This window comes from Gymnogyps californianus, chromosome 22 (genome assembly GCF_018139145.2).
Source record: "Gymnogyps californianus isolate 813 chromosome 22, ASM1813914v2, whole genome shotgun sequence".
In the NCBI taxonomy this organism is placed as follows: domain Eukaryota; kingdom Metazoa; phylum Chordata; class Aves; order Accipitriformes; family Cathartidae; genus Gymnogyps; species Gymnogyps californianus.
In genome coordinates, this window is record NC_059492.1 from 5,551,663 (window position 1) to 5,568,686 (window position 17,024).

General features: G+C 45.4%; 1 protein-coding gene across 2 annotated transcripts; it reads left to right on the forward strand.

The window, feature by feature from the left end:
* The first annotated feature begins 45 nt into the window (after positions 1–45).
* Positions 46–16,155, forward strand: HDAC1 (histone deacetylase 1). 2 transcript variants are annotated; one of them, XM_050909853.1, is made up of 15 exons: positions 46–94; positions 4,271–4,383; positions 4,826–4,943; positions 8,005–8,079; positions 9,287–9,425; positions 10,046–10,187; positions 11,388–11,480; positions 11,794–11,902; positions 12,025–12,165; positions 12,648–12,756; positions 12,862–12,992; positions 13,759–13,905; positions 14,022–14,070; positions 14,454–14,526; positions 15,836–16,155. In XM_050909853.1, the coding sequence occupies exons 1-14, from the start codon at positions 46–48 to the stop codon at positions 14,479–14,481; spliced, it is 1,443 nt and encodes a 480-aa protein (XP_050765810.1). In that variant the 3' UTR covers positions 14,482–14,526; positions 15,836–16,155. The 2 variants fall into 2 exon arrangements, with proteins under 2 accessions (XP_050765810.1, XP_050765809.1); XM_050909852.1 differs by lacking the exon at positions 15,836–16,155 and having other exon boundaries at positions 14,454–14,620.
* Positions 16,156–17,024: the final 869 nt, after the last annotated feature.

The following is a 17,024-nucleotide window of genomic DNA, read 5'->3' on the forward strand; positions in this document are numbered from 1 at the left end:
TGCGCGGGGCGGCGGTAGGGTCTGTCGCTGTGGGGAGGCAGGAAAATGGCGCTGACGCAGGGGACCAAGCGGAAAGTCTGCTACTACTACGACGGTGAGGGGCTGCGGGGCACTGACGGGGCTGGCCACGGGGATCGCTGGGCCGGGGGGTGGGGGCGGTCCCGGGGCGGGGGGCGCCGGGGGGGCTGAGGGGGCACCGGGGGTGGGGGGAGGGGAGGCGGTGCTGGGGGTGGGGGAGGGGGCGGGGGTTGAGGAGGGCAATGGGAGGCCGTGGGGGGGTAATGGGGGGTGCAGTGGGGGGTAATGGGGGTCACTGGGGATGGGGGGTGAGGGGTTAGCTGGGGAGGGTAATGGAGATCATTGGAGGACGTGGGGGCTGCTCTGAGGGGGGGCTAAGGGTAGTGGGGGGTCACTGGGAAATGTGGTGGGGCTGGGGGCTGCCCTGAGGGTGGTGGGAGGGGTAATAGGGGTCACTGGAGGACCTGGGAGCTGCACTGGGGGCTGGAGGGATGGATATTGGGGGCACTGAGGGCTGGGGGAGGGCTGGGGGCTGCAGTGGGGGGGCAGGGAGCAATAGGGTCGTGGGGATCAGGGCATGGGTGGGGGCAGGATTATGTGGGCACTGCAGCGGGGTTGGGGGGAATGGGGGACACTGGAGGGCATAGGGAGGATATGGAGGAGCCCTGGAGCGGAGAAAGGGAAGAGGGGGGGGAAAGATCGGGAAGCAGTATTGGGGGGAGATGGCAGGGTAGAATAGGATGGGGAGGTATGGAGATCTAGGGACTTTGGAGGTGGGGAAGGGCTCTGAAGGGTCCAGGATGGGGAGAGGGGCATGAGGCCGAGAGAGGCTTTGGGAGCCATGCTGAGATGCTGAAGAAGGTTTCTGGGAGGATGGAGAACACTTGGGGAGGTGCTGGGGGACAGGATGGGTTGTGGGGAGATGAAGCCTCCTTGAGCCATGTTAAGAGGAAGAGGCACTCTTGAAGCTCCCGTTTGGGTCAGTGGTGTTGCTGTCAAGCAAGGGACAAATCCGAAGGCGTTAGGAGCCAGGCCGACTGCGTGGTTGTTTGTAGGGAGTTCCTGTGTCTAGGAGCATTGTTTAGTTCTGGCTCTGAACTTGGCTGGATTGTAGACTGGCTTTTTTTTTTTTCTTTTTTTTTTCTGTTATGTGGCTGGGGAAGCACTGCTTTGGGGCTGTATAATCATCCCATTGGGGTAGGGAAGTAACGGGGTGTTAGAGCTGGCCAAATCCCAAGCTGGGTATCTTGTGCGGCTTCCCCACTTCAACCCCGTAGCCTGTGGGAGAAATCACAGTCACGTCGCCTCTGCACATTCACCACCGCCTCCCCTTTGGAGGGACGGCTTGGTGCCTCAGTGATGGGCAAGCTCATTTTTGATAGAGTCTGTGATCACCCTCTGTGAAAGGTATTGTGCAATTCTCTATTTCGTCATGGTTTTTAGTCTGTGAAATCAAATAAAAACTTTTTCTCGCTACTTTTTTCTGGTAAGTGGATGTGCTCAGTGTTCAAGCAGTAAAGTGGGCTCTTTTTAAACTGCTGTATGTGTCAGGCATATAGTGAGGGCTTTTATTTCTCTTGAAAAGTAAATCTAAGTGGTAGGTTTGCAACCTGTAATGACAGTCCTGCGGGGTCTCTGACTCAGCCAGTGTCTTCAGGAGGGCAGGGCGAGGAGGAGTCTGGATTAGAGCTCTGGGTGCAGTGAAACTGAGCCTGGTTTCACCACACAACTGATCTCTGTGCAACACCCGTCATATCAAAGTGTACAAGGGGACGATGGAGCCCTGGGCCCTAAAATGCCTAGTTTGAACTTAGAGTGCTTGCAGGGAGTGCCAGAATGCCCTACATGCGCGCACGACCTGGATGTTGGAAAAAAATGGTCTCTATGTCCAAACTTATCCCTGTCCTTGGAATATAACATGTTCACAAAGAAGCTTGTCAGTTTGTGAACAAGCTATAATCTTTAAAGGCATGCGATGATGTCTTAAATATGAAATAACCAGTCATTTTGTTTGAAAATGCTAAGCAGAGATGCTATCCTTGTAGTCTTTATTGCATGGTAACTATATGAAGTTAGCGTTATACGCTCTTGTCTATAGTTGCCTTTACTAATTTACTCTGTGGTGAGGTTTTAGTGCTTTCTTTCCACTGGTCTTTTACGAGCGGCTGGCAAACATCCACAGCGTGTCCTAGGGTGAAAGTGTGCCTTTATTGTCGGGGAAGGCATAATTTGCAGTTGTGGGAGGCCAGTTTGTTAGGGTCTTTTATTTTCCATGCAGGGAGGTTAGAGCAGCACAATCTAGTCCAGTAATTCCCTGAAGGGAGGTCCCTGGGCACTGTTTCAGATGGCGTGCGGGTCTCTTCCTTGAGCCACACATTTCAGATGGCAGGAAGGCATCCTGTGCTGGAGAAGGAACCTGAGCTGCAGGGAAGGGTCTAGGTGGGATGCAGAGGTTGGGGAAAAGGTAATCGGGTAACGTAAGGGTCCTTCATGGAAATCCTGAGGGGTGCTGAGGGTGTGTGCAAGGGTTTGAACTTGAACAGTAACTTCTCCTTTATTAGCTCCCCATGTAGAGACTTGCTTAACCCTAGCAGACAGGAAGAGATATCTGTTAAGTTCACACACTCGTAATCTGCACTGACGTCCACGAGCAGACAAGCTCGTCTGCTGCTCTGTAGGACTCATGGTGGGATGTGTTCAGCAGAGTGAACACGAACAGGCTCTGGAAGTCAGGGTTTGCCCAGGGCATTTTGCTGACAGCCTGAGGTGAAGATGATGATGATTTTTTAAAGCTTCATGTAGTTTTGTGCTTGTGTTTTCTAGATAGGGTCTTGAGCATCTCTTGCTGAGTTCCCCAAAGCTTGATTTAACCTGATTTTACTGTAGGGATAGTTGCCCCAGTAAAATAACTTCATGCAAAGAACACCCCATTTCACTGTAGTGCTACGGCCAGGTAAACTCCAGCAACAGAGTTGTTTGGGTGTGGGATTTGCACCGTTTGCATCTACTTTGACTGAAAACAGGGCCATGTCCACAGGAGGAAAAACTACAGCTGTGTGCTGTGAGGAAGTAGCAGTTTCTCCTGAATGTTAAGGTGAAATATTAATACTCTGAACTGAGTCACCAGCCAGACCGGATTGGGTCTCCTGCTTCCTAAACTGATCAGGAGTTGTACAGCTACATGAACAACTTAGTCTGGTTTCCCAAGAAAATGAGGCTTGTGCGATACTGCTGCTGCATGTGGCTGTTGGCAGCTTTTGAGTCTGTGCCTCTCACAGCCAAATCAGGCAGGAGGCAGAAATCTGAAAGTTAAATTTCTGTAAGTTTCATGAAAATAAGTACCCTGGGAGAGGAGGGGGAAAAAACCAGTTAGCGGTGCCTACTGTGGGAGAGTGCAGCATGAGCTCAGCTTTTGCTAGGTAGGAGAAAATCCACGTGGGGAGATGACCCGTGGGATATATTTGCAGGAAGCTAACTTCACTAACGCTGGTTAGTGAAGGATAGCTTGTCAGGTGCATCTGCATGGGTCTACGTTTGGTAGGGACTGGGATTCTTCTGAAGGATTTCAAGCAATAATAAAGAGTGAAAATGATTGAGAAGCTGTAAAACTATAGCTGCACTGGTGTTTGCTTATTGACAGAATTAGCTGCTTTGTATCTCGTTTCTGTTAAGTAAATAGTAAGAAACGGAGGCAAAGAGGCTACGTGCTCCGTCTGATGAGTCATTGTCTGAGCCGGGATTAAACTTGCATGCCTCTTGGCGTGCGGGTTTCTGCTCAGAATGTGGTTGAATTTCTCAGTGAAACCTGTGAGCTCTGTAAATGTGAGATATCACAGTGGACCTGAACCGCCTGGAGAGGACATTGGAGAGCTGTGAGGACACACGAATGTGGTGCCTAAAGCTCCTCCTGCCCAAGAAGGCTGGAGCTCCCTCCTCTTAACTTGTGCAGTGTGATGTTAGTTGCTCAGACTCTACCTGGATTGCCTTTCCCAGAACTGGCATTAAAAAATTCCTTGACTGACCATACCCTAGTTTCCAAATGTCTGTCTTATTTGAGTCTAGGATAAACTTTTCTGAATCCATGGAGATACCTGCGTAAACAAGATGGGAGACCCTATCCCCTGTGAACAGATGTGCTGCTGAAGGACAAATAAAATGACAGATGACCTGATGGCTCTTGTGGCTCCGCTGTGATTCTCTTTGAAGGAATTCATAGTTTTCCCTGCTGTAACAAAATCCTTTCTGCTCCCAGGTGATGTTGGAAACTACTATTATGGCCAAGGACATCCAATGAAACCCCACAGGATCCGGATGACCCACAACCTACTGCTGAACTATGGCCTCTACAGGAAGATGGAGATATATGTAAGTGTAGGGCTGGTCATGAAGAGAAATATATGTGAAAGATCTTAGTTTACATGTCGGGTTTTAATTTTGATGCTTCAGACTCGTAAATTCTCTGTTTACGAGCCAAAGAGGAAAGGAAAAAAAATAATAAACAGTTGTGCTGATGTATTTCTGCTTTCTTTTGATTGCTTGTAGTGAGATGTTCTTTGCTTCAGATAAGCTTTGGAGACTGGAAAATTGCTTTTCTCCCTGTAACTTAAATATTTTCTTTGTCTAGATATGTAATACATTCCAGTCTCTGGTAGTGGCATTCTTGCCTTTGCAAATAAGTTTCTCTTGTTTAATGCTGCTGCTTTGAGTTTTTTGCTGTTCCTGGGAGTAAATCTGAGATTGGAAATGGGAATTAGGGAGAGAGATGTGTTTCAAAACAAGCCTTGCTCTTTTTTTTTTGTCCTTGCAGCGCCCTCACAAGGCAAATGCAGAAGAAATGACCAAGTACCACAGTGATGACTACATAAAATTTCTGAGATCTATTCGCCCAGATAACATGTCTGAGTACAGCAAGCAGATGCAAAGATGTAAGCTATGTGTGTAGTGCTGTAGTTCCTGCCAATGTTAAAATTTGTGGTTCTGGGAATCCTAGGCCAGCTGTAGAGGTTTGTGATAAAAAGAGTAGGAAGAACCACGGGAAATTGTCTTTCTCCTGACTTTGTTTTTGATTTTTCTGGTAAATCAAGCATTTTAAAAATGGGTCCCTCTCTCAAGCCGATATGCCAAAAGAGCTGAGGAAAACCCTTCGACCTGGCTGTCTTTTTTTGGTCTTGTGTTTTGATGGAAACTCTTCTAAATTGCCTTCCTGGCTCAGAGATGACTGAACTACTCCATTTATGAGCTGCATGTACTTTGTGTTATTGCTTATCTTTAACCAGAGGTATTGAGGTGGGAAAGGATTGTGTAATTTAAAACAAACAAACAGAGAAACCCCAACTCATCAATTGTGTCCAAAATCTGCAGTAACTCTGAAGGAGTCTCAGGGCAATGGCAGTTTGGAAGCTGGGGACGGTTGAGATGCGCAATAATACCTGTCCACTTTGTGTTAGAAAGGTTTATTTTGTGAGCTTGTTCTAACCTCTCCAGTCCATGGAAGGGCTCTTTAATGGTGACTTTAATGTTACAGAAACCTTTTCTTGGTCTCTCTGCAACTCTGAGCTGATATTTTTTGGCAATGACTGCGGCAAACTAGATTTCTAGCAAGTATACACAAATAGTGGGGAAGGCTCAAGGTTCGTTTAAACGGTATTTTGGTCTTGCACACCACAATCCTCAAGAGCAGAAAACAGTTGTTAGCCCATGGGGTTTATTTATGAGGAGTAAGTGTAATCTCCAATTTAGAAGTAGTATGGGTCTCAAGTCTGAAGTAGAGGCACTTTGAAATCTGGTATGAGCTCAAGAGGACAGATATTAAGGCACGAGCATGTAAGAGGAATGGGTAATATGGTTCATGAGTAATACACATTGAAAGACTTCCTGCAGTAAATGATATGTCTTAATGTACCAAATGACATATACCAAAGTACATATTTACACAAGCTGAACTGTTTACCCCTGAAGCAGATACAGCTCATAAACACCCACTCTGCTCTTTCTGGTAGTCAACATTTTCTGTACTGTACTTCCACAGAACTATTTTTACCTGAAGGAGGCAAAATATGAAAATTAATCTTAAACATGCGGAGGACAGAGCTTTTCTTCAACGAGACCTGTAAAATAGTGGCCTCTGTGTAGCTAGAGAACTAGCACAGGAGGCTCAGAACAGAGATTAGGGATACAGGAGACAGGGTCACTGCTCCAAAGTACAGTGGCAGGTCTCTGTAGCCTGCTGGGTGCTTCAACTTTCCTTTTGAGGGAAGGATAGCTGCTATGATTTCCAAAAGGATGGTTCCACCTTTAATGCTGGGCTCTCTCTGGTTGTGCTCTCCCAGATACGAAGCTTCTCACCCACCCACTGCAAGGAAGAAGGAGCATCTGTGCCTCTCATCTTCCACTAGAGCTTTATGCCTATAGTCAAGTGATTGACCCCTGTTATTAATATCCCTCCTTAGTAGTCCTGGCTGCTTTGAGTCTCCTGGTGGGAAAAAGCCCAACTGGCTTCTCTTTACACAGCAGCTCCTGTCTTTGCCAGGTATAGCAGAGGGATGCCCTCAAATACTGTCAGTGCTGCCCACAAACTTCTGAGGGCAGTGAGGGTAATGAACAGTCTCTGATTTCATTCTGCTAATGCCGTGTTGCATGCCTGAAGACTTGGGAAAGCTACTCTGTAACCTAAAGGGCAAGAAGTTTAATTTGTTGTAATGGGAAGCATGCAGAAATTGATGGCTTAAGTTCTCACTCATCAGGGAAAGCTTTCCGCCACCCCTTTGAGTTGATTATTCAAACTCTGCCAGTTGCCATGCCCTGCTGAAACAATTGGATAGCGGGAACAATTGCTTCCTTCTGGATCTCCTGATGGGTGTTGTCCTTTTCAGAGATCCCTGTCCCGAACTGGGACCATTCAGACTTCCTTATCACACAGTCTTTGTGGAGACTGTGCGCTGATGAGTTTCTAATGCTGCAAGAACTGTGCTGTTTGTGCCTTTCTCATTAAGCACAGAAGAAAACATTCTACAGATGTTGTTACAAAAATACAGATTTTTTTGCTTGTTTGTAAAAGCAAATCTTGCAAAATCTAGATTCAATACAAGTCTGTTGTTACTGTTTTTATTTTTAATCGTGGAACTATTTACAGTAGAAATTTATCCAGGCCAAAACTACAGTACTTCTGAGAACTTAAAAACTGACTGTCCAATGTGAAGTAAAAGGAATGTACAAAGTGTAACAAAACAGATGTGGATGTAAACTTCTCGTCCAGTACACACCACTATCTACCATCTCCCAAGTTTCTCCTGCAGCGCTGGCACTGTTTGCTTTCTGAACTCCTCGTCAGCAGTACAGCAGGAAACAGGAGCAAAAATCTTTCCCACTTGCTGTGGGGTTGTGTAATGGAGCTCACTGTCAGCTCTGTAGTCAGAAACAGCACTATTCCCCCCAGAAGGCACGGTGCTCGGGCAGCAGGGCTGCAGCATGGCCTGTGTGGGGTAGCGAGGGGTGCTGGCCCCCGTTTTGCACAGCCTGCGTGTGCCCGTGGTGACCAGCATGTGCTGCCGGAGCAGAGCAGAATACTGTAAATGTGCCGCCTCAACGAGCACCGCTTGCGTTGCTGCTGAGGACGTGTATCGGTATTACACAGCTCTTATTGATAGCATCTCCTCTCTGCCCACTCATTTTCCGACGTGATTGACTGGTTTCGGGATCCCTCGTAGCGCACCCCGGTAGATGGCGTGCCGCTCTCGCCAGAGCTCCTGGGACCTGCTTTCCTGTTTTCTTACAAGTCAGGAGCATCTTCCCTACAGCAACAACCTTTTTGCCTCACCAGGCAATCCTCAGGTTGATTATGTTAATGTTTTATTATTTGTGCGTGGTATTTTGTCGTTTGAAACTTTCTATCGCTTATCTGGTTAGCTTTTTAAATCAGAGTGGTGGTATAAGCTTTGCCATATATTTGTAGTTTTGTCTTACTAACTCTTTTGTATTCTTTTCAAGTTAATGTTGGGGAAGACTGCCCTGTGTTTGATGGGTTATTTGAGTTCTGTCAGCTCTCTGCTGGAGGCTCAGTTGGTAAGCTCACAAGTCGTATGTTCTTTTTTTTTTTTTTTTTTTTTTCTCTTAAGCAGATATATGTAATGTGGTTCTGTCTAGGAAATAAATTGTTGTAGGTGGTGGTAGGGAAGCCTTGTGAACCTATTTCTGATTTCCTTAATAATTAGATCCAGATTTCTTCCCATGTGAGAGTTCAAGCCTTGCATATCGACAGATCTCTCTACATTTGTTAAGCATATCTTCACTAGTCCGGATTACTGCACTGAATATGTGAAGGACTCTGTAAGTGGTATAACAACATTGCCAGTGATGGAGTTAAAACAAAACCGCAGCAGGAACAGGGGTTTAATAAAAAAATCAGCGTGAGCTTTACGGAAAAAAAAAGTTGTAAAAACCTTGCTCTGGGCAGGCATAACCTGGAAAGGAAAGAACAGGGTTACTTTACCTGTTGTTTTTAACAAAAAGCCACTGTCTCTGGCCATGAGGCAAAATAGAACCTGAAAGGTTTCAGTAAGCTCCCTGAAAGCTGGAACATTTAAAATACTTTCACTATTTTCAAATACTTTGTTGCAGAAAGACTGGTATTGCGGAACTGTGTTACTGTGCATAGGCGTTAAAGCTTTGTGGCTGCTACTCCCACAATGACACCTAGAAGTCTTTATTTCCTGTAATGTCGTTCAGCAGTATGTACAAGTACTGACTGCAGCATTTTTTGAAGTAGCTCTATGCTCTCTTGTCCCACGGCTGTAGATTGCACAGAATATATAATTTGTTTTGGTCCTGGGAGACTTGCAGAAAGTTTATGAAGGGGCTGGGGAAGGAGAACTTCCTTTGCCTAAATGAATATTCAGTGAATGACCTAAATATATGTTGGATAAAACCTTTCATTAAAATCTTTTGTTCGGGGCACTGAGAAATCTAGAGTGTCTTCATCTGTGACCCCAGCTAGAGTGCTGTGGGCTTGTTTGTGCAGATCTCGTGCTCTGAGGCAAAAGTGGGAAGCGGTGAAAAGTGTGTGCAGACAAAAGAGAGCCTGCGTTTCTCTTCCCTTGCCCTTTGTTAGTTTGTCGAGACATCCAGTGTTAAACCCTTGGGCTTGTGCTTTGTAAAGTACCCAAACGCACACATAAGCAGTGATGTGATCGTAAGGGACCAGTACTTTACCCCTCGGTCTCTGTCATGGGGCCTTTGCTCTCGTGCTAACTTTTTGTAATTCTCCCAACAGCCAGTGCTGTGAAGCTGAACAAGCAACAGACAGATATTGCTGTGAACTGGGCGGGAGGCCTTCACCACGCTAAGAAGTCAGAGGCTTCTGGCTTCTGTTATGTCAACGATATCGTCTTAGCTATCTTGGAGCTCCTAAAGTACGGGCAGTACTACTTACCCCTTTTGTTTGTCCGTTCTGCTGCATGTCCTCTGAGTCCTTAGCGCTTTCTTCCCAGTCTTTTCTTTTTGTTGCCTTTTTTTAGCTGTGTTTTCCCAGGAGGGCTTAATCAGCTATCTTTTGGGATGCGGTACCCTCTCTCCGAAGGGTAACAGTCTAACAGTGGCACTATGGAGGAGGCAGAAGGCTTGGAGCGTTGTGCGGTTGCTCTTAGGCCCTTGTCTCTACCACACACCCTGGAAAAGGGGGCACAGCTGTAATATCTAACAGCTTTTGGCTCAAGGCAAACCTCAATGGGAGGCTTGGATATAAAAATGCAGTCTATTGGCTGAATCTGAATAAACTGAGTCTGCCTTCAAAGATCAGTTGCAGCAGCAAAAGCCACTTTATTTTCCTCTGTGGTTCTGTTCCACTGCTGACCAAGGCACATGTCTGTTCCCTGCAGCTCTTTTGCTTGTGGACTCCGGAGAGAGAGCTGCCTGGTAGCTGTGCAGCCTGGGGATTAGCACCAAATTCCTTGCTCTCCTCCCATTTGCTCTGCTAGTGAAGGCAGTTTCTGCTCTGAAGAAATGCAGTATTTTGACTCCTTTCTGATCCTAGGTATCACCAGAGAGTGCTGTATATTGACATTGATATTCACCATGGAGATGGCGTGGAGGAAGCCTTTTATACCACAGACCGTGTCATGACCGTGTCCTTTCATAAGTATGGAGAATACTTCCCAGGAACAGGGGACCTACGGGTGAGAATGAAGGCTTAGCAGAAAATTACCCTAAAATTTGGTCTCTTCCATCTGTTTGCTGTCATACTAATTTAACTAAAATCACTGTTCTCCTGGGTTTCCCTGCTCTCAAAGTGGTATCCTTTTCCTGAGGGCAAAGGTGTGTATGTGAGGCAGCTGGCTCGGCTCTTGGAGTGGGTGCTTACAGGCCTGTGGTCATGGCCTGTATAGTAATAAAAACAAGGCTTTGATATCAGTCTCTTAGCAGCCTTCTGGTGGGATTATGCTCAGAAAAGTGACTCTGAAGATGGCATGTTGGTCATCTGTAGCTACTTGCAAACTAAGCTTGGTCACGCAAGCTTTTGGGTGAAAGTTTGAGGGAGTACTTCGGTGTGTGTTGGTTTATCTTGTTGGCGTTTCCTCCTATGAGTCAGTTCATGTTAATGAATCGTGGTGTTAACTGTGGCACTCTTTCAGGTTAGATACAGGTGTGGTTCGCTTTGTGACTTCTGACGTTGCCAGAATGCTGTTCGCGGGGTGAAAGGTTCTTTACCTTTTTTTACGTGCTTTTTAGTGGAATTACATTTTTCTGATCTAAATTCTCTTGTCTATCACTTGTGAGTTGTATTTTTTCAGCCCTGCCCAGAGTTTGGTGCTGGTGATGTGAACATGTGTGCAGCTGCAGCATTCTTTCCTGGCGTAGCCACTCTGCACCATAAATGAAATAATTTTTTTTAATAAAACACTTGAGTATGAGAGGGATAATGGAAATGTAAAAATATATATATTATTTTAAAGTAAAAATAGATTCCTTCAGTTACTAAACTGCACGGTCAGCCCAAACTGGTATTTTGGGGTGTGCATTTCTGCAGTGTACAGGTTTGGAACTAGAATTTTGGCTGTCAGTTTTATTGCTGTGTAAGAGAGTGGCTTTTGCCAGTGAAATGAGAGCCTGTGTGCTCAGAGCAACATGTGGTAGTAGATCTTTCTTCTCTGAACGCTGAGGGCCAAATGCACCCACTTATGCCAAAGAAGCTGCTGTTGGAGTCAGCTGACTCTTGCTGCCTTCTGCCAGGACAGTATTTGTCCGTGAGAGCCTAGGCTTACGTTCGGATTACACTGATAGAATCCCAGACTTCCCTTCCTCATTTGGAGCACAATTTATGTGTTGCAGTTGGTTCTTTGGTGACTTGTGGTCTCTCCTGTCTTTCACTCTAATAGGATATTGGTGCAGGCAAAGGCAAGTACTACGCTGTCAACTATCCCCTCCGGGACGGAATTGATGATGAGTCCTATGAAGCAATATTCAAGCCAGTAAGTGAAGACATCTTTGCTGAGTGATTCTTTGTGGATCATACTGTGTCATTGGGTGGCTCATGGAGCTGTTCTTTGGGGAGATTGATTCAGTCTTCTGTGATAAGATTCTTCAGGGGCTGTATTCCTCCCTGACAATTGCAGCCTGTCGTCAGTAAGCTTCTCTTGTAAGAGCCTCAGTGTTACCAATATCGGGGAGTCAGCAGCTGTGGGAACACTAGGGATGTCTTCATGTCACTTGCTGACATGGACATTACTGTGTTGCTGTGACACTGTCCTGTGGAGAGTGTGTAACAACGGGTTTCTTGTTTAGGTGATATCTAAAGTGATGGAGACGTTCCAGCCTAGCGCAGTTGTCTTGCAGTGTGGGTCAGATTCTCTGTCAGGGGACAGGCTGGGTTGTTTCAATCTGACCATCAAAGGTAAGAGTACCGTACAGTGCCTGTGTTGAACTGGCATAACTGATATAATTAGATTTCACTGAAAAGTTTGTTGTTCTTATGCCATGAGGCTATGACCTTTTCCCCCACTGCTTGTGCTGCAGGTCATGCCAAGTGTGTGGAGTTTGTAAAAAGTTTTAATTTGCCTATGCTGATGCTGGGAGGAGGTGGCTATACGATCCGCAACGTGGCTAGATGCTGGACCTATGAGACTGCTGTGGCTTTGGACACTGAAATTCCCAATGGTAATTCTCCCCCTGGCGCCTTTGAAGCAAGACTAAGGGACAATGACACTCTAGAAACAGAGCTCAGGGAATGATGTTGCTGTGGGAGAGGTAGCAACCCTAAGATGTTTCATTAGCTTTTGATTATTACTGTGGAAGTGCTTTTGGATTCCCTGATTTGCAGTAGCTGGTCTTGTTTGCATTCAAGTCCTGTAGCTCTCCCCTCCAGCAGAAGGTACCCAGCAGCCTTGCCAACTTACTGACATGAGATGACCTTCTACTGAAAACTTTTGTGTGCACTGATAGTCTTTAACTGCCAAGTAAGCTTTGACTGCACTGTTGCTAAGTTGTCTGCTTTGATCTGAATTTGGGCTAGGAGAGCTTCGGCTCCTATGCCTAGGTAAACGCAGTTGTGCTTTTCTGTAGAAGTACAGTGTGTTTGTGGTATTTCGTCACCAGTCCAGTGGTAATTTGGTGTTTATTCCTTTTTAACTTGCTTGCAGAACTTCCATATAACGACTATTTTGAGTACTTTGGACCAGACTTTAAGCTCCACATCAGTCCTTCGAACATGACTAACCAGAATACCAATGAGTATCTCGAGAAGATCAAGTAAGTGTTTGCTCCTCTTCGCGAGACTGACGCTTTCTACTGGGGGCATCACAGCCGTGGGCGGCATCTTGCTGACGGAGGTGTTTCTTTCCTGGCTGGCTCTAGGCAACGTCTCTTTGAGAATCTGCGCATGCTGCCTCATGCCCCTGGCGTCCAGATGCAGCCAATTCCTGAAGATGCTGTTCAGGAAGACAGTGGAGATGAAGAGGAGGAAGATCCTGAGAAACGCATTTCAAGTATGTGCTTGTCTCTTGCATAGTTGCATTGCCCGGCTGGGAAGCGTGCTGTTCAGAGCCTGTGGGTGCCAAAGCTGAACAGGATCAGTTAGCTGGAGAAGCATGCAGGCTCTAAACTGAGTTACCTTAGTAAAGAGAGGAGGATATATGATTTAGATAAATCTCTATTCTGGAGTCCTTCAGTTTGAATCTGTTCCCACCTTTCTGATTGATTTTGTAAGCTAAAGCAATGATGCTAAGCACTGCAGGGCTGATAGATTTATTTTCCCTTGGAGAAGTGGCACTTTTGCCAGATGATTTCCATAATGGGAGAACCTAGGCTTTAATGTGAGAATTTAAACAGTTCCTGTGATGTAGGTGCTATGACAGAATACTTTCTGGGAGACTGTCAGGTTTGATCCCAGAAGTTGTCTTCCACAGTGAAAATGCTAGTTTATATCCAGATTGGCTGATGGCCTTTAGATCTGGCAGACAGATTTTCTGAGTGTGAGGTTGGTTAACCTGCTTATGCTGTCAAGTCTAGACATCACACTGTACCTAATCCAAGTCGTACATGTGATCTTGGATCTTAGGCATGAGCGGTTAGGAGTGATGAGTTAAAAGATACAGCAGGTAGAAAGATAAAGTGTTTTTATTGTGGCCTAATTCTGACTTACGTAGGCTCGTTAGTTCATTCCAGTGTGTAGATGTACTTGGAGAAGTTAGTGCTTGGTGTCTCCTGACTTCTAAATCTGCTGAAACAATCTCTTGTCCTCTTCGCACTCAGTCCGCAATTCTGATAAGAGAATATCCTGTGATGAAGAATTCTCTGACTCGGAAGATGAAGGGGAAGGAGGGCGCAAAAATGTTGCCAACTTTAAGAAAGCTAAGCGTGTGAAAACAGAAGAGGAAAAGGAGGAAGAGGAGAAGAAAGGTAAGCATGAGAGCTAGGACTAGAAGCCCTCCCAGCTCTGTGGAACTTTGCCTGGCATGTACTTTCCTACTGCACTACTCTGTGGTTTTGTTTTTTTTTTTTTTTTTTTTCCCTAGATGAGAAAGAAGAGGAAAAAGCAAAAGAGGAGAAAGCAGAACCCAAAGGGTGAGCCCTGTCTCCTGGCACGGCAATTAAATGGCTGTGCCTGTACTTCCTTGTCCATCTACCCATGCCCCCAGTGGGATGCTGCACAAGTTGAGGGGTTGGAGGAGAGACGTGGTAGTTTGGTTGGCTTTGTCACGGGCTCTTAACGGGAAGAAGTTTGCATGAGTAGAACAGCACACCTGACAAAGCGCCGTGAGAGCAGAGCCCTCGGTGAAAAGGGCTTAAAGATACTGTGCCTTCATTCAGTAACATGTTACAGGTTTTAGATGAAGATGGGCCATACAAGCACCATTTTTAGGGTTGCAACTCTGGCTTGTTATTAAAGCTTGGGCACAGCCCGAGTTGCTTGTTGAAACTGAATTCTTCACTGCTTGCTTCCACAGGGTGAAGGAAGAGACGAAATCCACCTAAGATGGCTGCAGCTGGACAGTACCTGTCAGTGCGTAGTTGTCATAGGTTAGCTTCTCTGGTTGCCTCCCATTCCACAGGATTTATATTTTATATATGTTTCTGTATATATTTCTATATAAATATATAAATGACTTGAGAACTGTAAATTATTCCTTGCTGCACTCCGCTGGGAGCAGGTAGGGAGGATTCTGCAGAGTAGACAGACCTGCACTGCCCAGATTTGGTGACTGGGAAGTTTCACTCTTGCCTTCCACTGCCTCCTTAGTGTGTCTTTAAAAAAAATCACTTCCTTTCTTTACTCTCTCCTCTGAAATAACCATCCTTGGAAAAGAATAATTTAAGTAGAAGTAGTATCTGCATTTCAGGTTAGGTGGAAAGATGGCCATCAATTTTCTTTTTTTTTTTTCCCCTTTTTTTTTTTTTTTTTTTTGGTGGGAGAATATGAGTTCCCAAATGAAGCCTGTGAGAGACTGACTATTCCTTTGGTCTTCAGTTTGATTCCACCATGGCAAGTAACTGCAAGCTGGTGCCGCTTCTCAGGGTCAAATAGTGCAGTTCTTGAATAGAGTTGGCTACCTCCCTGCAGCAAACTTGTGGAAAGAGATGAAGCAGCTTAAAAGCAATCTGAAAAGCGCTTTAGTGAATCAGCCCGAGAGCCCTGCAGGTGCAGATCTGGAAAATGCAAAATGAAAATCACCCTAATGTGGTGGTTAACATTTTCCAAGATCTTGCAGATCCAGTTAGTGTGGCAGCATTATGCATCTCGAGTAACAGAAGGGATGAAATTTTTATACCTTTTTTCTATACCTATGCCCCTCTTTGGGGGGAGAAGTGAGTTACTGCCCATTTGGCAGCCTGCTTTGCTTTTCCTGCCTGTTCTGCCCTTGGCTACACGTGCCGTAATGTGCTTTCTCAGTACGGATCTGTGTCCTAGGCTGAAACCACTGCAGAAATTCCCAACTCATCTAAAGGCCAGACCGAACAGAGCCCGGCTGAAACCTCTTGTTGATGTGTGTCGCTCGCTGAAAAACTCTTCTCTGAAGTGAAGTTACAAATGTTTTCAAATCGAACCTTTCCTCTCTCTTGCTCTCAAGGCCAGTAAATACGGAGAACCTTTTTATCAGCCGTCTGAGCTGTTATCTTTATAAGGGAACAGCAGATGGGGCTCTGTACATTTTTATAACTACTCCTCTTCCTACTCACATGCATTATCTCACACCCACAGGTCTTTTGTGACCAGAACTGGCCTTTCTTTTGCATCTGGTTTTGTACAGCTGATCATTAGATGAGCTTTTGGTGAAATGCTTTGCAGAAGTTTTGCAGGCAGTTTTGACTCGCTGCTCTCCTTTCTCAGGGGGATTCCTCTGTCCATAAGAGGATCTGTACCTCCCACGGAGCGCTGCTGATGGTTTCAACTCTAATAATGCTGCTAACTTAACACAGGTTATTTTTTAAATGTTTTATTTTTTTAAATACTTCTTTTCCCTTTTCCACCGTGAGTTTTTTAGTCTCTTTGAATCTGAGTGACGTGTCACTCCCGCTCTTCAGTGTTTGTATGTGAAGCGAGAGAGATCAGTGTATCTTTGTGTCTGGGGGGGAAATATATTGTGGTTTTTTAAAGATGCTTTTATTTTGAATTTTGAGAATCTTTGTAATAAAACTGGTACATTTCTATGGTTGGTGTGAGCTTGTACTGCTTTCTGCTGAGAGGAAACACTCTGTTAGAGTGGGAGTTCAGTTTGTTTTCAGAGCCATTGCTGGAAGTGGTGCAGCGGCTTGGTCGTGATCATGATGTAATGTAGGTCCTAACAACAAAAGATGACAGCTGTAATAGGGCTTTGGAAAGAAAGGTGAGGCGAGGCACGATTACTTTCCCTCCTCTTTCAGGAAGAGAGCTAGATGTGTTGGTTTAAATGCCATCCACCAAAGCATTTTGTTTGGAACATACTCTACGCTGCATGTGAAAGATTGCTTTAGTTCCTTTTGTAGATGTTTGTTGTTTCTTTTTCTTTTCCCCTGTGTTTTATAAAATAGCCTCGAAATTCTCCTCATGACCCTTCTCTCCAGAAAAGGTAAGTCAAAATACCATGGGTTTTGTTTGCTCACAACTTTTCTACTAAGGGTCACTGGGGTGGTTTTTCTGTCTCTCTCCTAAATTACAGCTGGGTTCTCATCCAGCAACATTGCTGATGCTAATTGGGTCTGCGGTTTGTTTGGAGTTACAGTACTTCATGCAGCTGATGCTCTGAAAGCAATGCTAATCTAGAAAAGGAATAATAAGTTATGGGAAGGGAGTATCTTTTGGATGAACTTCAGTGGATTTTATCTGGTATTCAAGTGAAAAAAATTTCTTTAATTAGGAGCAGGTTAATTAGGAGCAGGTTAATTCTGCAACTGAGTGGTGATCGCGCTTGAAATGGACACAAAAGGTTCATAAGCCAAATCTGCTGCTTATGTAGCTAAGAAAAAGCTTTGTGTGGCACAGTTGACTTTCATTGCTGTGGTAATACTCCAGGAAACTTAGTTATCCTTTTCACCATAGC

Coding starts and splice junctions, on each gene's coding strand:
- HDAC1 (XM_050909853.1), top strand. CDS start 46: ATGGCGCTGACGCAGGGGACCAAGCGGAAAGTCTGCTACTACTACGAC. Junction 95..4,270: donor AGTCTGCTACTACTACGACG/GTGAGGGGCTGC, acceptor TTCTGCTCCCAG/GTGATGTTGGAAACTACTAT. Junction 12,166..12,647: donor GGACACTGAAATTCCCAATG/GTAATTCTCCCC, acceptor ACTTGCTTGCAG/AACTTCCATATAACGACTAT.